We start from the raw sequence: 16,066 nt of genomic DNA, 5'->3' as shown, positions 1-16,066 counted from the left end.
GACTTGGGCGGAAACTACCCAAGCCTTTTGTACGGCTAGCAAGCCAATAGCTAGCCGCCACGTATGCCTACATTTAGAACCGGCCAATAATGTGGCACGAATCTAAATACAAATGGCGGGAACTCCTTTGCACCGTGCATCACTATGATGCAAAAGAAATGCACTATGCAAAGAAGGCTACAAACGGTGGGAAATACTCTTTTGCACGCGGGTTCTCCTATTGCAGCAGAAAACTCTACCGTGCAAAAAAGCTGAAATTTGGTGGGAACATAATTTAGCGGTGCCGAAGCACACACAAACAAAAAACCACAACTTTGGGTTGTGACAGTCTTCTGTTCAACGAATACTATTTGCATAAAGTAGCAGAACCAAGGTCATTCGGTGCAAGGTTAGCACAATAGTATATCTGAAGCAGTACTCTGAAAGAAATGCAGGAAAAAAAAAAAAATAGTTTTGGAATAGACAGCTGTATACTAATGTGTTTTTAATATCTGTTTTTGCTGCTTCCACCTCTATGTATTAATATTTTGGGTTCTTATGGTGGAATTCTTTTTCACTTAAATGATGGTTTTCTGGCCTGTGGCCTTCTGGCCTGTGGCAGAGCATATGTTTAGGAATTTGGAGACATGCAGGAGGCCTAGAGCCTGGGTCTCCCATTTCTTAGGCAAGTGCCCTAACTAAACTGTTTGGCTAAAACATGGATGGGCTGTCCTCCTTCTCCTCCTCCTGTCTTTTTTCCAGATTTATGCTCAGGCATGCACACACGTAGCCATGTACTTGTCTGATCAATGTGTGGCCTACAGAGCATTGTTAGAACATATATCTCCACATGACGCCCGCACTGTAGGACAGGGGCGGGCAATTATTTTGGGCGGAGGGCTGCTTACTGTGTTTTGGGAAGCCATTGAGGGCCACATGACAGGCAGCCAGGGGCAGATAAATATTATTTAAAAAAAATTTTTAGGGGCCCCACGGGCTGGATAGAATGGCCCGGCAGGCCACATTTTGCCCACCCCTGCTGTAGGGGGACTAGAATCACAAATTGTGCATAAATGTCAGAAGCAACACTTAAGTAACTTGGTAAATTCCAGTTAGATACACAAAGTGAAATAGAAGTCTGTCCTGTTAATGTTCATTTCCAGTTATGTTTGTGACTGGCTATTATTACTCTATGATTTTTGGGAGTCTAGCAGAGTGAAAATCCATAGCTTTGAATTCTGCCCTCATCTGCTTCTCTCTCTGTCTTTGAATTGTATGGTAAATATCCACAGGATTGTTCATCCCCCTATGGGCGGCGGGGTGGGAATAAATAAATTCAATAAATTACCATTGTTAATTTTAAAAAAGTTTGAAATATGCCTGAATTTTTTTTCTTTAAAGGCTGCTATAAGTTAAACTGATTAGAAGAAAAAGGATCTGTGCCCTGCTCCCACAATCCCAGCACCCATGAGAAGGGTTTATCAGGTCACCCTGCCCTAACCTCCCCATTCCTTTTTTCCACTCACCTATGTGTCCTCTCTTCCCCCTTCCTCCTATTCCAACATCTCTCCCCTCCCCTGCCCTCGTTCCTAGTAATTCTCCCCTGTTCCAGCCTCAATCTGATGAAGTATAGCAAGACAGTTTGAGTGTCATGCAAATTTTAGAGCACTTAAAATGAGTCATCTTTTAAACTAGGTCTGTCCAGCTGGCGTCTTACAGACTACATCCAGCCTGTGAGGGATTAAGTGCAGCCTGTGGTCTCCCACTTGGACCTACTCCCACTCCATTGCTGCTGCAGAGGATGGGGTCTTGGACAGGGCAGTACAGTGGGAGGGAGCCTGGTGAATATTGGCTGCATGGTGGCAGGGAGATCACGCTCCCTGCCCAGTGGTGACAGTCGGGGCTTGGGTTCATGTTACCTGTACAGTGGTGACAGGGAGGGCTCTTGCTGCCTGTGTATTGGGGATCCTGGGAGCCCATGTGGCATGCGGTCCCCAAGGCATTTGGCTTATGTGGTGTGTAGCCCAGTGCCTAAAACTGATATGGCATGTGGCTTCTCGTTACTCAGAAGTAGGACAGTCCTACTTTAAAGCAATAGCAGTTCTTAATTTTAGATGATCTATTGCAGTTAGCGCATTTCTATCATTTTAAGCTTTTGGGAGGAGGGACCATCTTTTGTCATCTTTTTATGTACAGCATAGTATATTTGGGTCACAGCCTGTGAGTAGGCTTCCTAGGAACAAACACAATACAAATAATAGTAATGTATTTAGTGTGTTTAAATTTCACGTTGTCTTTATTTTAATAAATATTCTTAGTTAAGAGATTTGTGGACTTTTAGGTTTATGTATTTTTTTAGATAAAGGCAATATGGAACTCTTACTGTGGAATAAGCATGTTCACTTAGAGTTGTTCAGGATTAGCTAAGATGTAAGAACTGTCCCATATGTTTGAATGGCTTCTCAAAGCTGAGAACAAATTATTGTAATTTAAATGCCAGTGGTTAGTGCTGACCATTTTAGTAAAAGCATTCAGTAGCTCATCCTTCTGCTTTAGCTATGGTGAGTTAGTGTTCCTGGTGTTTCATGGCAATATGCCTGGTACTTGTGCGACAGGGGTGTTTGCATAGTTTTACGGTTAGGTTGGACAAACACCATATAGGGTAGTTTATATAGGAACTATCCTGCCTTGAGTAAAGGATTGGACTAAATGACCTCCTAAGGTTCTTTCCAGTGCTACTTTTTTATGATACCACCCATGATTCTGTGATTCTTTCTTATTTCATCATTTCAAAATATTGTACATGCTTTCCAAGTGCCACATACTGTGACTAAGACTCGAAAGAAAATGTCATCTAAAGAATATTTTTTCTCTTTAGAAACCAGTTCTGAAAAAGGCCCTTATTGTTGTTCTACAGTGGTGTTTCAACCACAATTTCAGTGTTCGGCTTTATGCATTAATAGCTCTTAAGAAGATCTGGGGCATGTGCAAAACACTGCATGTAGAAGAATTTGAGGCATTAACACCAGTAATTGAATCTAGTCTCCATCAAGTGGAAAACATGCATGGCACAGGGTTAGTAAAATTCTTTTGACTAACAATGTAACATATCCATTTGTATTTACTGGATTGCAGAGGTCTGTTAATTTGTGATGTATGTGGAGCTTCTTAAACTGTTTACAAGTAGCACTTGATAATTTTGTTTCATCTATTTAAGTAGACTATTTAGAACTGAAATGAAAAAACTTGTCATCTGACATGAAATGTAATGAAATTATAGAAGCCATCCTGTGTACTCTCCAGTCCAGAAATCAAATGGTTTCATTTAATCTGAATGCCTAATGGAGAGTTCCATATTCATCCAATAACTGTCTGAGAATGCGAACAGACTGTTATTTAGTGTCAGCAGTGTAACAGAGATGAGTGTAATCACTTGGGAAAGAGGGTTCATCACTCCTTGCAGACTTTGTTCTCCCAGACTGAAAAACAAGTATAGTATGTTAGCTAAGAAATCTACAGCAAATTTTAATTTATTCTTTTGTATTGCTAATTGGAGCTGGTTTGTCAGTATAATATGTTTACAAAGCACAGATGTCATAAATATTTTATCTAACAGATTATTTTCCAGAAAATTTGCATTTCCTGGCTAAATAAAAAGAAATGTCAGTACTTTTCTGACTCCTGTTTGGAGTTCCTTTGATTAAAAGATCTTTCATGTAAGAGAGCCTCGCTCAAATGTAACAAGCATAACAAGATCCGTGCTGCATATAATGTTGCACTATGAAAACAGTAAGTGTTGGCAAAATTGAATGCTGTTAGTAATCTGCTTACATCTTTACCCTGCATCCAGTCAAATCTATGCATACCTGGTGTGACCTGAGAAATGGGGGTCCTCCTGCAAAATTGTATGGCAACAGTAAAATAGAAGGAGAAAAACATTGGCTGCAGCTGGTTATTTGTAATTGTATTTGCCAGTGAAGGTGAAAGAAAGGAGAAGTAATAGTGACATTGATTTGTCTGCTGTTTTTGAAGTGTACTTGTTTATAAATTGACTTGCATAAACATACCTCCAGTTAATGATTTTGGAGCTTAGCATTTTTTAAAATTAATTTAATTTGCAAATTCCCTGCACTGCCACTATTCAGTAGTCTAGTTAAGAATTCTTTAAACAGCTTATCTTTCATTTCTCCAGGAGAAATATGATGTACATATGAAACCCTTCTCAGGGCAGGATCCTCCTGGCTAATGTAATTCAGAGAGCTAGTGTGCTTTACTAAAAACACAAAATGAATTCATTTCTTGTAGGGTATATTCAATATATTATAGATGGAATTTGGACTGACTTCTTGCCATCTGACAATAAAGAAGTTAATTGTTTAGCAGTTTTGTATGTCTTACGTATTTTTGCAATTTATAGGAATGCTAAAAGGAATTGGCAACGAATCCAAGAACATTTCTTTTTTGCAACATTTCATCCACTTAAGGATTACAGTCTAGAGGCAAGTACAAAATACTGTGCTTTGTTTGACAATGACTTTTTACTGCTTTGCTGCTGTATTTGCAATATGGAGATTTTATCTGTATGATCAATTGTAATTGGTATCAGATATTTAGATGCAGATGATTGTTTTACAGCAGTCCTGTCTAGGAAACTAAACCATCAAAAAGAAAAGCTTTGGAGGTAGGAGTGCATTAGTTAACTGGAGGAAGCAGCTAGATTAACTCCTTATTGGTTATATTTTCTTTTGTTGCTTGATCAGCAGAATCCTGGTTTTCTTTGATAAAAAAAAAATCACAAATTCTCCGATAAAACCCCCAAATCTGTGATTAAAATGGAACACCACTATAAATATAGGTATCAAATGAACACAATGTTTTATTGATATATTTACAATTTTAAAGCAGATTGAAAGCCTACCAGTGCCTCAGTCACTATAATAAAATACATTCTAAATGCCTATAAATTTTGGTATTTGATTTTGGGTTTTTTACCATGGAAAATCAGAGCCCCCCCTGCCCCCTTAGCTCCAGGCCCCTCACTCCCCACCACAGCCCGCTGGCACTGCTGGGTGTGGGGCACCTTGCCCCACACCCACAGCTTTTTGCCCTGCCAGAGTGGGCCCCCAGCTGCCAGGTCTACAGGGCCAAAGACAAGTGCAGCCCCATGCCCCTCACAGCAGTGCCTGAGCCCCAGGTGTCAACTGCGGGATGTGGCAGCCCCAGCAGGGAGCGGAGCATGGAGTCTGGCTCCTTCCTGCTCCCACACCCAATGTGGGCAGCATGGTCTGTTGCGGGGGCAGGTGCGGGCTTGGGCAGGGGGGTGGGACTGGCTCCCTATTGCTGCGTGCACTCCCAGGGGAAGGCAGGGGGACCTGTGCCCGCTAATGTGCAGGACAGGTGTGGGGGTGGACTGCCTGCTGCGGGCTCGGTCTCCCCACCCTGCTGCCCTCCCCTGGGGCCTCCATGGCCCAGCAGGCAGGACTGAGCGTGGCAGGGCAGAACGGGGCCAGGCGGGGAAGCTTCTTGCCACTGCAAGCCCTGTGTTGCCCTGGCAAGGTGTCCCCTGCACGCCTGGCAGCATTGGGGGCAATGGCGCGGGGTTGTACCCCTCACTACTGCCGGACAGGCAGGGAAGCCCTGCCAGGGCAATACAGGGCTCACAGGGGCAAGGAGCTTCCCCTCCCGGCCCCACTCACCCTGCTGTGCTGAGTCCCATCCACTGAGCCACGGAGGTCCCAAGGGAGGGCAGCAGGGCGGGGAGCTCAAGCCTGCAGTGGGCAACCTGTCCTCCCCCTGTGCACAGATCTGGGGGGGCACAGGTCTCCCCCTGCCCCCCAGGAGTGCATGCGGCGGCAGGGAGCCAGCCTTACCCTCCAGACGAGCTGCCAGCATCCCTATCCCACACCCCACTGGGGCCTGGCAGCCACACATTTCAACCCTGGGCCCCATGCATGCCCCACCCCCCCAACTTAGCTGCAGGAGCTGCTGTCCAGGCTGCCTGTGGCCATGTACATGGTGCCCCTGCCAGACTGATCTCCTCCCATTTCCCTCAGCCCCTTGCAGGCTGGAACTTTGCCAGCCTGCAGAGAGCTCTTTGCAAAAGTGCAAAATCCGTGCATTTCTCCATTAAAATGAAATATCCATTTTTCTTGGGTAAAAGGGGAAATCTGTGGTATTTTTCCATGCAAAATGGAAAACACGGATCCCTGTTGATCAGTTATTTTTAGTCACTTAGATCTAACCAGTGAGTCACCTATGGCTTGCTTGGATTTTTTGTGACCCATCTCCTGCTCTGTCCAAATGTGTTTTGAAGTGACTTGGCTAAACCCTGTCTTCCGTCAAAGTCAAAGGGGAACCTCTTCAGCCTAGGTATGATTCAATCCTCTATGCTCAAGTGGTCTGGATGTTTCACTGATCAAGCTATCCTTATGGCAGTTCTGCTGTCTGCTAGTTGCTCTCAGTCTTTCGCCACATATTTCACAACCTTGGAGACTGTTTAGCTCTTTTCAGAATCATAGATCTACCCATGGGAGCCAGTCTTTAGTAGCAGCTAGCATTTTAGCTTTAGTTAAGCAGGAAAGGGAAGGTGAGTCAGCTGAAGATTAGGCTCTGCCCCTGCTCTATGCAGCCCTAACTCTGGAAGCATCTTTTCTTCATTCTGCCTTTCAAACAGAAAATTGAGGGGTGTTTTATGTGAGAAAATATAGTATTTTTTCAGGGGCTTGAACGGAGTGGAACAAGGTAATATTTAGGGACCCTAGTAGATAGAAAGAGAGCAGACACTAAAGCCAGAATTAATTTAGGCACATTGCTTTCTTCTCTCCTTGAGGAGCTGCTTCTGTTTTTCACCATGTCTCAAAAGAACTGGAATCCAGGTGGTCAGCAAGGGGGGAGGAGAAAGAAAGGCAAATAAGGATGATGAAGAGAAATAGTAGTGGGAGAATGAAGGGAGGAGGAATAATTGAGAAACAAGCATGCCTGGCAAAACCAGCAGCTCCTCTCAGAGGTATTGTTGCTTGTAGGAAACTTGATGAAGGTATCTGGATATTTCAGAACAGGAAAAGTTTTCTGGAATCATTTGGCCAAGTTAGGAAAAATGTGACAATTCTGAACAACACAAAAAAGAAAATAGGAGGAGAATTAAATGCTTTCAGAATCAACATTTCAGTAACCTACGAGGCACAGTCCCAAGGTCTGGAACTGAAATTCTACAACAAATTTAGCTTTCTTGTTTGGTATCTTCCTTTCTCCATTTAATTATGGTTAGTTGTATTGGTAATGCCTTAATGGGAGTTTGCCACTGGCTTTCAACCCATCCTATTTCCATAACTAAGTCAGTCAATACTTGCTGTAGTAGGGTTGGAGTGTTGCTGTAGCCAGGAAATGTATGAAGGGCAATATTTGTTAGCAGCAGTTTACAACAGTTGTCTCTCAAAATGTTAGTGTCTAAGTTTGACAGGAGTTGTTGGGGTATATTGTCTAGCACTATACTGTGTTCTCATTAAGAAGTTTCAGCACAGCCAATGGAAAATACCTCCCTTAAAAATCATTTTACTATATCAGTTCTACTGCAGTTTTATCAAATATGTTGAAGTTCAAAATCTGAGTTTTTATGGCTGCACAATTTAAAATGTACTTTCTTCTATTCTGCTTATTGAGCAAAAAACTTGTTTTCAAATCAGTCATTTAAGAATCCATAAATTTGGAGCCTCTTCACAAATGTCTCATTTTATAAAAGCGTATGTAATTCAAGCCATCCAGAGGATTGGTTAATAGATTGGTTATCTAACGTGCTTAATATTTTATGTTACAGCACAATAAATTGTTGAGTCACTTCCATTAGAATTGCAGCAGCTTCTAACTACGAGTTTACTTCTTTGCTTACTACAGTTTAATTTTCCTGCAGAGTAGATTTTCATGTTTTTCCCTAAAGGAGGCACCACATTTTGATTAAGACTGGCATAATTTTATTTGAGCTTTGCTGGCACCTTTTCTTAATTCCAAACCAACATGATATTCAGTGATTATACCAAAATATCAGGGGACGTAATTCTACTGAATAAGCAGAACTCCCCGTTGCTGTTGCAGAACAACCTGGTTTTCTCGCTGGGTTTTTTCCCTCATTTTTCTTGTTTTACATTTTGGCTGGTTATGGCTTGTTTGTATGAGTTCAAATATTCCTATTAGTAGGGGAGAGGATTAAAATTGCCTTTGAAATATATAGATTAAAACATTTATTCTACTCCAAAATTCCAAGCTCTAATATCCCTTGCATGGTGTTTTACCCTGCCCATGCACAGCACGGTGTCTCTGTGGCAGCCCCGATGCTCAGGTCTCTGCTGCGCACACGGTGTTGCCATGAAAGTGACATCAGCAGCAGGAGCCAGTAATGAACGGTCCCTTTGATGCTGGGTGCAGCGCCTTATGACCACTCCCCAGCGCCCCCTCCCCTTCCTGCTGCTTGCCAGGACCAGTATTCTGCTGTGGGCTTAATCTGGCAGGCAGGCACAGGGACCAGATTACACTTGCCAGGGTGCTCTGGGCACACGGCTGTAATTATTGGCTACAACAACCAAAAAAAGCCAGTAGCTGACCACGTCATTTCTCCTTTTATCAGTGCCGATCCAATAGCCAACCGATATATTGGTGTACCCCTAGTTAGTTTTTTTAAATCTTTTTACAGCTATTTTTCCTGACATTGCACTGAAACTGTTTTGTTGCATTGCAGACGATATTTTACACCCTTCCACGCCTTTCAGAACTTGTTGAAGATGAGTGGATCTCACTTTGTAAATTTACCAGATTCACTAGCATTCCTTTGCCATCAACATATCAGTGGTATCATTCTCGAGCTGAACTTCTTGACCTAAAGCCAAGTGACTGGTCTCAGCAAGACAAGGGTAAACTATAAACATGTAATACTTTAAGTATAATGGATGTGTATTAGTGGTAGCAGTGTATTTGCTCTACAAAATTTAATTTTAAAATCTTGGGAGAGAAATTTATTTGTGTGATGCTATTAAGGGTATCTCATATTCAAATTAGCATAATGTGTACAGATTAATGAGGACATGTGACTCTGAGAGAGAGAGACACTGTTTGGGGCATGTTACTTTACTAAGACACTGAGCAGTTGCATTATAATACCAGTATTTTCCATGTCTATACAACTAATCCTAACACATCTTCTTAGGTTCAAATTCAGTTGAAATGGATAACCAAACAGAATGGACTGATGTTCAGAAAAAGATTATCCCTTGGAAAAATAGCATTCCTGATTTAGACCTGGAACTGGTATTTCAGGACCGTGCTGCTAAACTTGGTAAATCAAACAGTAGACTGATTGTAGTGGCTTCACTTATTGATAAACCCACAAATTTAGGAGGTAAGGTTGAATGCATGTTTTTAATCCTTTGTTAGTGCATATTTCAATTACCGAGTCTACGTATTTTGTCTGTTCCATATGGAAAATGCTTTTTTGTGTTTTAGATAGAAATAGACATTTCCATTTTAATGAAGAGTTAGTTCACAAAATGAAAATATATCCATTCCTTTTCTCTTCCAAGAATATTTTATTGTCATGGCTTACAAAAACGACATGTCCTTTATGTTAAAAACTTAACTCTCTAATTATAAGCAGGGGAAATCCTGGAAATGCTTACTGCAGGGTTTAGAGCTTCTTGCTATGGACAGTTCCTGTGACTACAGCAAAACTATTCATGATAAATAAGCACTACTGATAACATTTGCAGGGTTGTGCTCTACTGGATGCATACTGCAAGGTAGTATAAAAATTAGAGCAAATTAGACACACATTTGTGTGCATTCATGTATGTATGTATGTAATCCTCTGTGCATACATACATGCTGACTCACTGTTTTGTAATAACACCGGAAAGAAATATTCCGAAATACCTTCTAGGACATAGTATTGTTTTTAAATTCCCTTAAATATAAAGTACTGTAATAGGATATAGAAAACATTTTTCTGGTGACATCAGAACTCTTGTTGAGAGGTATAATTTGGAAAAGATATAAAAAGGTCCTGGAGAGATTTTTGTTGATTAGCAAAAGAATGATAGAGGTAGCAAAAAAAAAAGAAGTATATTATCAATTATTTGTTCTTAGGTTCTTATCTTTTTCACAAGTTGCTATATCCTAGTTTTGTTTACACTAACCATTATACAGTAATCATATTTTAAATCTTATGCTTATTTATAGGCTTGTGTCGTACAAGTGAAATATTTGGGGCATCTGCTCTAATTGTTGGCAGCCTTCGTTATATACATGATAAACAGTTTCAGCAGCTCAGTGTTTCTGCGGAACAGTGGCTTCCCCTTCTTGAGGTGAGATCTACCTAAATTTAATTTAACAGATGCATAAAAGTCAGGGTGCTTATTAACTCTTACTTACTTAGCAAAAGTACCTCCTATTGCATTTTCTGTCAGTATCAAGTATATTGTGTTGGTCTGCTGCTTTTGGAAGTCCTTGTAGCAGTTTTTTAAGTGGTTGCTTTGCTTTTATTTTCAAAGGTTATTGTTGTGTAAAAGAAACTGATTATACTGGTTGCCTTTTTTGTAGCATGCTCTGTGTGTAATTTTTTATAGCTGTTGATTATGTGTTGAAATTTACCATTCATTTGGAAAACTTGAGATAAACAACATTTAAATGAATCACTTATCTTCTTTGGCCCATTGCCTTTGGTGACTTAATGAGAATCATTAATCACACAGTTTGCCTAAAACCAATTTATAAGATAGCTTTTAGAGCGTGTTCTTTTACTTACCAAAATCAGGCCTCTTTCCTTCTGAATATAGATCTAGCACTCAGCAGCATATGCAAGCTACTGGTAGATGGTTATTTTGATTTACCCATTTTCAAGGACAGCTTCATTTATTATTTGCAGTCTGCTTAAAACTAACCTCTGAAAAATTAACTTTCTGATGTGGAGTGTTTTCTGCGTTTACACATTTTCGCCTGGCATTTAAAATACAGATGTGTTTTCAGCATATATTGGTCATACAGCACTATAGCTGAATAAAATATGAATAGACTAACATTTAAACAACAGTTTCTATGTCCATGTATACACAGCACCGTGAGAGACATTTTATCTCTGTGATAGAATTAGAGGTTAATAGGTATGAGACACAAAAAAACCTGTAAAGGGAAGGAAAAGGAAAAATGAAGAAATAAATTAAGAGCTATTAAGGCATAACTCTATAAAAAAAGAAAGGCAGTTTAAGAGTGATTCATATTTTCTCAGTAAAATGATGGCATTTGTCTTCAAGTATTGTCCACAGATTTCATTGTTGATGCAGGTGCATCTCACACTATGAGACTGGTTTATTCAGAATTACAGAGCTTGTTTTGTCTGTACCTGAGTTCCAGGGGCTCTTGCAAACCATACTGCAGCCTAAGGTTTGGGATTAACCTGTTTGTTATATATAAAGGGCGGAATGGGTTAACCTGTTGGCTCCTGCTCTAGCCCCAGCTCCAGGGCCCAGTCCCAGTTGTTGCCGCCACTGCTACTGGGTCGGGCTGCAGCCAGAGAAACCACATTTTCTGTGCCTCAGGCTGGAGCAGGGCTGGAAACTGCTGGTGGAGCAAGGGTAAGCGGAGGTGAAAGGAGGAGAGAGTCAGGGGGCCTTGAGGCTACAGGGCAGAGAAGTGGGGGCAGAGGCAGCAGGGGGGCAGGCTGCAACTGCAGCTCCAACCCCAACCATGGGTCAGGGACGAAGCTAGAGCTATCCATAGCAACTGCCTGTCCTTTACCACCTGGTACTCAAATCCAAAACAAAGGGCCTTTCCCCTGTGTTAAGTGGGGGGGATAGTCTTGGATTTAAATAAATATGGTAGTTAAGCCTCAGGTTGCCCTTTAGCCCCTCTCAGATTAATTTTAGTAAGCCATCCTGTACTCCAGAGCTGAGCCACCTAAAAAATTCCCATTTAATGCCTTCAAGAAATAAGTTGTCTTTAAGGAGAGAACAGAACTGGGGTATCTAGAGATATGTTGCCCACATGGATTCCAAGCATAGTGCATGTGTCCCATGTTCACCAAATCAGATCCTTTGTTTCACAGTGTCCATTGGAACTGCATTAGGTAGTCCTACATGCCATTGCTGCTCCAAATCTCACCCAAGGCAGAACATGCTTGACTGACAGAATCCTAGATACATAGGACTTCACTACTTGTTTGCCTTCATTGCAAATGTGAAATTCATGTGGACAACGTATCTAACCACAGTTACTGGAGAGGACCCATATGGTGCCTTACACAGAGCTAAAGGGAAAAAGCCAGACTTCACAGCATCAGAAGACCTTAGAAAATTGGGCATCTAGCCTCAAGTTAAACATCCAGAATCAGCAGCCACTTCTGAAAATGAACCCATTTCCTCTTTCCTTTCCTTGTCTGTAAGTTATGTTCTCTCAGACGTGTTGTGAGAGTAAATTCATTAATGTTTTAGCAGTGGTGATGGACAAGGGATTTTAAAGATGCAAAGGAAGAAGTGAGACTATAGTCAGGAAAAGTCTGGGAATCCAATAAAGGAATCAGATGATTCCAGAAAGGAATTGAAGATTGCTATCCTGAATTATAAGGATTTGTCAGAGATTGGGAACAGAAGATTAGGGATGTCAGAGATTGGGAACAGTGCCTTGGAAAAAAAGTAGGAGTCCAGATTATTGTGTGTTTAGCTCAAGTTTGTATTTAAAACTCCTACAGAAAGGCATTATTAGTCCATGGTGTTGTCCAGGATATCTGATAGATTGCAACTCTGAAAGTTACTGTATTTGGTAGTGGCTTCTGCTGACAGCACTCATGGGTTGAAAGCTATGTCAACAGAGAGAAGGCTTTGTAAACCAATGGGCCATACATCAAAAGGCTGCAGTTATTTTCTGGATATCACAGTTCTATATGTAGGCAATACAAAATCTCTTAAGTATTTTTAAATGAAAATGTCTTCATACATCTAGAAACTAGGATATACTTTGGAGGTAAAATATACAATATATCAATAAAAAGTCTGAGTTTTTTGGGTGCTAGTACAAAGTATCTAAATGTTTTTACACTTTCCCCCTCTTTTTAATGTGCAGGTGAAACCATCTCAGCTTGTAGAGTATTTACAGCAGAAAAAGATGGAAGGCTACACTATCATAGGGGTGGAGCAGACAGCCAAAAGTTCTGACCTGACAGAATATTGCTTTCCAGAGAAATCCTTGTTATTGCTGGGGTAAGTTACAATCAGCCTCTACATGAGAAAAGAAGCTATTAATTTATTTGGCATAATACCTAACCTTTCCTGGTGGGTAGAATAAGTTGAAAATTAGTCATGTTGGCAAATGTGAGGATTAGGAAAGATGCTCTGTTTTAGATTGTAGGTGCACCTTTTTGCTGGCACATGTTTACCTCAGTGTCATTTGTCTTTATGGCAAAAGTAGAGTGGACACATGACTTGTACCCTGGGGTTAGTCACTTTGGTCCACCAAAAAATGCAGTAACTTTACACAGAATAAGTTATACTGGTGTAAGTGTCATGTTTACAGCAGTAGTCAGTTTTATCCCAGAGTAGCTATTTGCCTAATGCACACAGGCTACTACTTACTCCCCTTCTACTGAGTGGCAAGGTATTAAAAACTATGTAGTGCAATAGCTTTCTTGAGGAAACTGGTCATGTTTCTGTTTTGGACACTAGTTTAATTTTAATCTGGAATAAAACCAAGATAAATTACCCTGGTATATAAATATATTGTGTGCCTGGCCCAAGTGATTTTCTTACCTTGCCTAGTGGCTAGGGCACTAGGGGAAATGGACTTGATTTCTAGGTCTGTTGCTGGCCCTTTTGAACATCTTGTACAAGTCACTTTTCCCCATGCCTCAGTTTTCCCCTCTGTAAAATGGGGAAATGATAGTGAACCCCTTTGAGGTATACAGATGAAAGGTGCTGTAAGGGCTGCATATGCTTATTAGTATAAAGACTGGTAACATTAAACTATGGATCAGTGTTTGCCATTAAAAGAGTAAAAGGATTGCTCTCTCTTGTTTTACCCCAAAGCATTGTGGCATGACCATCTTCCTGGTCTGGAGATATGCTGAATGGGACTTTCAGAGTTGAATGATGTTAGTTCCCTTTGTACCACTACAGGGTTTGCTTCAGATTGAAAAGAGTCCTACTCATCTCTCAGAAACTGAGTATACTGTTTACTTAGATCAGTGGTTTTCAACCTTTTTGTATTTGTGGACCCCTAAAAAATTTCAAGGGGAGATGCGGACCCCTTTGAATTGTAAGTGCAGGTATTTACATACTTTTGGTTGATAGTAATCATCTTTTGCAGACCCTGTAGACATAGTCTGCGGACCCCCAGGGGGCCAAAGACCACAGATTGAAAATCACTAATTTAGAGCATCTCAGCTATTACTTGGCCAGGGAGCTAAAGATACATTCAGTGAGTCTTTTGGCATGCCAATGTAGTGTGATAAAATTCAGCAGTCCCTTGTTCCCTTTGTTAACCTTCCACCTTCACATCGTAGTTTTGTTACACACTTCAGATTACCTGTTTGTCTTCTGAATACCTATATGTTATTTTCAATGAACTCATTCTGAAAGGTACAGCTTGCATAAGCACTGTTTAAGGATGTGCACTGGAAATGGCAGGATTTGGATGATTTGAATAAAATTGGTAATATAATTTAGGATATCCAGGGATAGTGGAGTGGTTGAACATCTTGTATCTGTCTTATCCCTAGTAATATAGGAAGTTGTGCTGTGAAGAAAATTTATTTTTGTGGCAAAAATATATGTATTAAACCTTCTCCTTTGCTGCTCTTCATTTTTGTATTGAATTGAGATCATCAGTAATTACTATATGTGAAATGTGAAGTAAATATCAGTTGACCAGGTAAACTTCGCAAATATGGATGGAGCTGGCAGCCACTACAATGTTTTCTGAGTGGCATTTGCTACTAAAGTTATTTTTTTGTCTTTGATATTCTGGAGCATTCAGTTTCCTTAGAGTAGCAGTCCCCTCAGGGTGTGCCAGGAAAACAGCCTGGATGGAACTCCAGCTGTGCTGGCCCTGTGCACGGTTGGATTGGGCCCTGGCTGGGCCAGAACTACACACAGGATTGGGCCTACAGACCAAATCTGACCTGTGGCCTGGAGAGTGAAATGTTCTACCAGTTTTAATCCAGAAAAAAGTGTGCCCCGGGCATCAAAAATTTGGGAAATGTTGCCTTAGAGACCGCATCAAGTGATATTTCTTTTTCTGTTCCTCTTTCTCTGGATGTGTAATAGGTTTTTTTTTTTTTAATTATTATTTTCTCCTTGTTAGAAATGAACATGAAGGAATCCCAGTAAACCTGATTCAGCTTCTGGATGTGTGTGTGGAAATTCCTCAACAGGGTATCATTCGCTCACTCAATGTTCATGTAAGTGGAGCTCTGCTGATTTGGGAATATACAAGACAACAAATGATCAAGCAGAAACAACTGAAATAGCTGGAAGAGTCTTGTGCCTTATAGTGCAGCTGGATGGATGGCTCTTATGGTGCTATAAAATATTTTTAAATACATGGAATAATTAAGCTCAGGGTGAACGAGTGTGTTTTTAAATTACGCATGTCTTACTATTTTCCTGTATTGTGCGAACACCGGTTTTTAAATGCCTTAACATATGATCTGATTGTATACTCCTGTTTTATTGGTAATAAATATTCTTATTTGTATATGAGTAACTTTTTGCTATTTCAACATCAGTATAGCCGCATAAATAACAAGATTTACTGATCCCTTCTTCCTTCGATTTGCTTTCAGTTTGCTTCAAAATGTATGATGTTTGTGTTATAACCAGGGATCCTGGTTGTCTCTGTTTAAAAATCACAAATTCTGATTAAAACCCACCCAAAATCAGAGCACCCCCTGCCCACTTCTATCATCAGGATGTGGGTCCAGCTGTGGCTGCCCCCCCCACCACTGCTTTATGGTGCTGAGCAACCCTGATATGCCGGTGCCCTGCCCAAGCCATTGCCCCTCCCTCCCTACCTACAGCCCCCTGCTCCCTCCAGCCCTGCCAGAGACAGCCCCAAGTTG

The 16,066-nt window shown here is 40.9% G+C and overlaps 1 protein-coding gene across 7 annotated transcripts in view; it reads left to right on the top strand.

Annotated features, from left to right (window-relative positions):
• The window catches only part of TARBP1 (TAR (HIV-1) RNA binding protein 1), an 82,199-nt gene extending 66,497 nt beyond the window's left edge, over window positions 1-15,702 (top strand). For all 7 annotated transcript variants that reach the window (XM_014523868.2, XM_014523865.2, XM_025213402.1 and 4 more), the window contains 7 exons: window positions 2,858-3,054; window positions 4,397-4,478; window positions 8,708-8,879; window positions 9,173-9,364; window positions 10,201-10,325; window positions 13,075-13,211; window positions 15,310-15,702. In XM_014523868.2, the coding sequence (XP_014379354.1) occupies window positions 2,858-3,054; window positions 4,397-4,478; window positions 8,708-8,879; window positions 9,173-9,364; window positions 10,201-10,325; window positions 13,075-13,211; window positions 15,310-15,475 (1,071 nt within the window). In that variant the 3' untranslated portion in view covers window positions 15,476-15,702. The remainder of the gene's footprint in view (window positions 1-2,857; window positions 3,055-4,396; window positions 4,479-8,707; window positions 8,880-9,172; window positions 9,365-10,200; window positions 10,326-13,074; window positions 13,212-15,309) is intronic.
• Window positions 15,703-16,066: the final 364 nt, after the last annotated feature.

This window comes from Alligator sinensis, unplaced genomic scaffold (assembly GCF_000455745.1).
Source record: "Alligator sinensis unplaced genomic scaffold, ASM45574v1 scaffold93_2, whole genome shotgun sequence".
NCBI classification, from domain to species: Eukaryota; Metazoa; Chordata; order Crocodylia; family Alligatoridae; genus Alligator; species Alligator sinensis.
Note: the sequence above shows the minus strand (reverse complement) of the source record. Positions and strands in the feature narration are given on the sequence as shown.